General features: G+C 34.8%; 1 protein-coding gene across 1 annotated transcript in view; it reads right to left on the bottom strand.

Annotated features, from left to right (window-relative positions):
* ARFIP1 (ADP ribosylation factor interacting protein 1) overlaps positions 1-3,775 on the bottom strand; it is a gene marked incomplete at its 5' end in the record, with an annotated part of 72,417 nt that extends 68,642 nt beyond the window's left edge. The window contains 2 exons of the mRNA XM_007958605.2: positions 1,701-1,813; positions 3,680-3,775. Of these exons, the coding sequence (XP_007956796.2) occupies positions 1,701-1,813; positions 3,680-3,775 (209 nt within the window). The remainder of the gene's footprint in view (positions 1-1,700; positions 1,814-3,679) is intronic.
* Between the last annotated feature and the right edge of the window lie 222 nt (positions 3,776-3,997).

Here is a 3,997-nt window from a genome sequence, read left to right as displayed (position 1 = left end):
GGAGACAGCTCAGGGGGCAGGAGTGCATGGAGGGATGGACAAAGGGAAGAGGTAACTATGGGGAGGAAGTGGGAGAGGAGTTGTTGCATTGTGGTAAACTGTGGTCAATGTCATGAGACGAAGTATATTTGAACCGCTGTACGGAAAGTGAATGTGCTCTGTAAACCTTCACCCAAATCACACACACACACACAAAGCAGATTGTCAGGCCTGTCCTCCAAAGTGCCTCTGGGTGGGTTCTAACCCCAACCTTTCGTCTGGCAGTCGAGCACTGAACTGTTTGCACCACCTAACTACCTCATTCAGCTATCAGCTCCATAAAATCATGTTAGTCAGAAGTTTCTTTTTCTCTTTTGACCTAGTCTGAAATATCCAAATTAAGCTCTGATGAAAAAAAAAAAAAATTCACTTAAAAATAAAGTGATCACTTGGAGAAAACGATCTCTTTCACATTCATTTATACCATAGGTAAAACATTTTAAAGACAGGTCAGTTTTATTAATACAAACTTTAGGAAAGACTGAAAGTGATATACTAATATACAAAGATAAATTTTGAGTTTTAACAGTGATTTGATTCAAATTATTATAGAGGTAAGAGCCAGAAAAATAAGGGATAGATAATAACATACATATGTAAGAAAAAGAAGATAAGGAACAAGGAAAACACAAACTAAGTGACACAATAGAGGAAGGCTCAAAAGAATGAAAGTTTAAATCTTAAAAAAAAAAGAACATGCAATTTGCAATTAGTAGGATTTGGTTCAGAAAGAGGACCTATGTTTTTAAGTTCAAAATGTACAGACATAGATTGCTAATAGTAAAAGGAAAATGTCATGAATAAATGAACAAAGGAATGGCCAAATAAATAAGTTACTGAAGGTGAATCTTGCATGGAAGATAAACAAGTAAAATAAAAAGAGAGCATGAAGGGGAATTCCAAGCAGTAGGCAAAGGCAGCCTCATGAACAAAGATATAGAGATGTGAGAAAGCATAGCCCGTTTAGGAAATCATTGGGTATTTTGGTATACATCACTGGATCCCTGGGTGGAAAAGAAGAGCAGCAAGAGGTGAAGTTGAAGAGGTAGATATGGGGCAGACTCTGCAACTGTAAATACAGTAAGGATCCATGGAAAGATTTTTTAACAGCAGTGAACTGTGTTAGGCAGAGTAGAGAAAGGAGTCAGAGAGATAAATACATCTATAGTAGTTCTGTTGTTGTTGTTATGTGTTGCCGAGTCGGACCCGACTCAAAGTGACCCCTCCTTGGGTTTCTGAGGCAGTATCACTAGATTGCCCAGCCCTCCTTCCGAGGAGTAGCTGGTGGGCTTGAACCGCCAGTCTTCTGGTTAGCAGTTAAGTGCCTTAGGCATTATGCTACCAGAGCTCCTATAGCAGTTCTACATCTGAACATATTTCAAAGCAATATATTTCTTTAATTGTCCATCATCTATCAGTTAATAAGCATTTTAATAGCCTGTAAAATCTGAAAATGTAGCTGAAAAATTCAGTAGCAAAAGAAAAACTTTTAAATTTTAAAAGCTACTAAAATCATAAAATACCACATTCTCTAACTGAATTTCCATGTTTAAATGACATATGTCTCCCCTAAATGTTTGTATAGTTAGTTATATAATTTAGATAACATACAAATGAAAATTCTTAGAGCCATTTAGTGTAGAAATATTAAAATTACAAACCTTGTAGGTGTTTAGACTCCATTTTCTAACAAGTTCTAATTTTTCCATTGCAGGATTTTTAATTTCATCTGCCAGAATAATTGGTCCACTTTTTGTCTGTGTTCTCTGGCCACCTGAATGATTATAACAAAAGATAAAAACACAAACCAGATAAAGGCAAGTGGGGAAAAGAAGGCAAAACACTAATGCTGTTCAAATTCAACTATTTATGCATTTCAAAAATAAATAGGTTCTCATAAAGTAATAGACTAGGACTTCCTGGAATCATTGAGAATAATTTCCTCATCACTTAGAAAATACTTCTCTTCATTAAAAATGTCATGTGGTTTAGCTATCTTCTAATAAAAAACAAAATTCTGCTATAATCAGTCTTCTTTTCTGCGTAAGCTGTTGATCACTTCAAGAAAAAAAAGATTTCCACAACTGGTGGCCTAGTGCCTAAGGCATTCGACTGCTAACTAGAAGACTGGTGATTTAAACCCACCAGCCACTCCTTGGAATCTTACTTCCATAGTGATACCATCTTGGAAACCCAAGGAGGGGTCGCTATGAGTTGGATCCGGCTCGACAGCAGTGAGTCTGGGTTTGTTTTTTAATGACCATAAAGAAAAGTTTTTACCAGTATTAATTTGAAAAGCCATGTATTCCCCACAGTGATCTTCTTTCACTGTACTATGTAGAGAGTAAATACAGAACACTGCTATAATTCTGGAAGATTTTAAAATATAATTAAAATTTCAAACAGTCATCAAAAATATCTTGCCATTAATATAAAATGCTGGGTTGAAACAAGAGCCACATTCTACCTCCTTTCTCTCAAGAGACCAACAGAAAAACAAAAAACCCAAAAGGTCATAATTAATAAAGGCAGTGCTAAAGCCCTGATAATGTAAAGCCCCAACAATTAAGAAATTTATTACATAAGAGCAACTCTGTTGTTGTTGTTGTTGTTATGTGCCGTTGAGTCGGACCCGACTCATAGAGACCCCTCCTTGGGTTTCCGAGGCAGTATCACTATGGAAGTAGACTGCCCCATCTTCCTTCCGAAGAGCAACTCTAGAATTATATAATTTCTAGTAGTAGATATTTTTCATAGCAGAAAAGTACTTAATAAATGTTTTGATAATAATGATTTGGGATGGAAACTTTCTCATAATTTAAGAACAATGAAATAAGGGAAATGAGAAGAAAAATGGTTTAAAAAAAATAGGTTCAGCAAATTTCTTCTCACTCATTGCTATAGTCAGATCAGCCTTTATCACAGTCTAAGATCAAAAACTATGCATAAAACCAAATACATTTAAGAATTTATAAAATTCTCATAAAAATGAAATATAAATTTAATGTCATATAAAAAGAAATGTGGAGTTCTTTTTTTTTTTTTTTTAATAGCCTAGCCATATTAAAGTGAAGAGTAAATTCAATGCCCCAAAATTGATTATTCCCAAGTATTTTTTCATTGGGTATAATTGGTAAATTACAAAGTATTTGTTACAACCTATACACTTTGTAAACTGAGGCTGAAAATAGGAAAATACAAACCTTTCCAATTGACCCATTCCCAATAATAATCATTCCAATTGTTAGAGACCCACCCCCACCTTTTTTTTTTTTTTGCTTAATGGCAAATGGTGGGCAGAGCTGCAAAGCTGGGAGTTTAGGATCAAATACAGCAAACTGACATTTTCGAGAGCAAAGAAAGAATGCTTTAAAACAAATACATATTTTATACTTTTTCAAAACCTTAAAGTGAATTAAATTTCAGGTTTGAGATATAGGCCATCAACTTTGAGAAAACAGAAAGATAAGTTATTGTAAGAAAAGCTATTTCTAGTATTGTTAAAAAAAAAAAAAAAAAAAGTGTAGCAGCCACCAGTGGAGTCAGAATAACACAAACCTAAAGAATATAAAGCAAGTGAAACTGAATTAGGTTAGCTTCAAGCAGTAGCAAGAAAGGATTTATTCAGTGCAGTGAATACCTGCAGGAACAATTAAATCACTTCCTTGTTGACCCAGTTGACTAGCTGCAACCCTGCTAGGAGACATAACGGATGGCAAAGGTGGAGCTGGGGGACCTGAAAAGGGCAGACATTTAACTGTGAAAATCCTTTTCCTTCTTCACATACTGTATGTTTTGAATATAGGTTTACTGACATTTCCTTTAAAATATTCAAACACTATCATAAATAATAGAATTAATGTATTTCTTTCAGGAAAGGACTGGTAGTAAATGGATGCTCACAGGCTGAGTTCTTGTATAAACTTTTCATCAAATGATCAAAACTAATAAACACATG

Source organism: Orycteropus afer, unplaced genomic scaffold (assembly GCF_000298275.1).
Source record: "Orycteropus afer afer isolate SDZICR_OR568_19922 unplaced genomic scaffold, OryAfe1.0 scaffold01036, whole genome shotgun sequence".
Classification (NCBI taxonomy): Eukaryota; Metazoa; Chordata; class Mammalia; order Tubulidentata; family Orycteropodidae; genus Orycteropus; species Orycteropus afer.
Note: the sequence above shows the minus strand (reverse complement) of the source record. Positions and strands in the feature narration are given on the sequence as shown.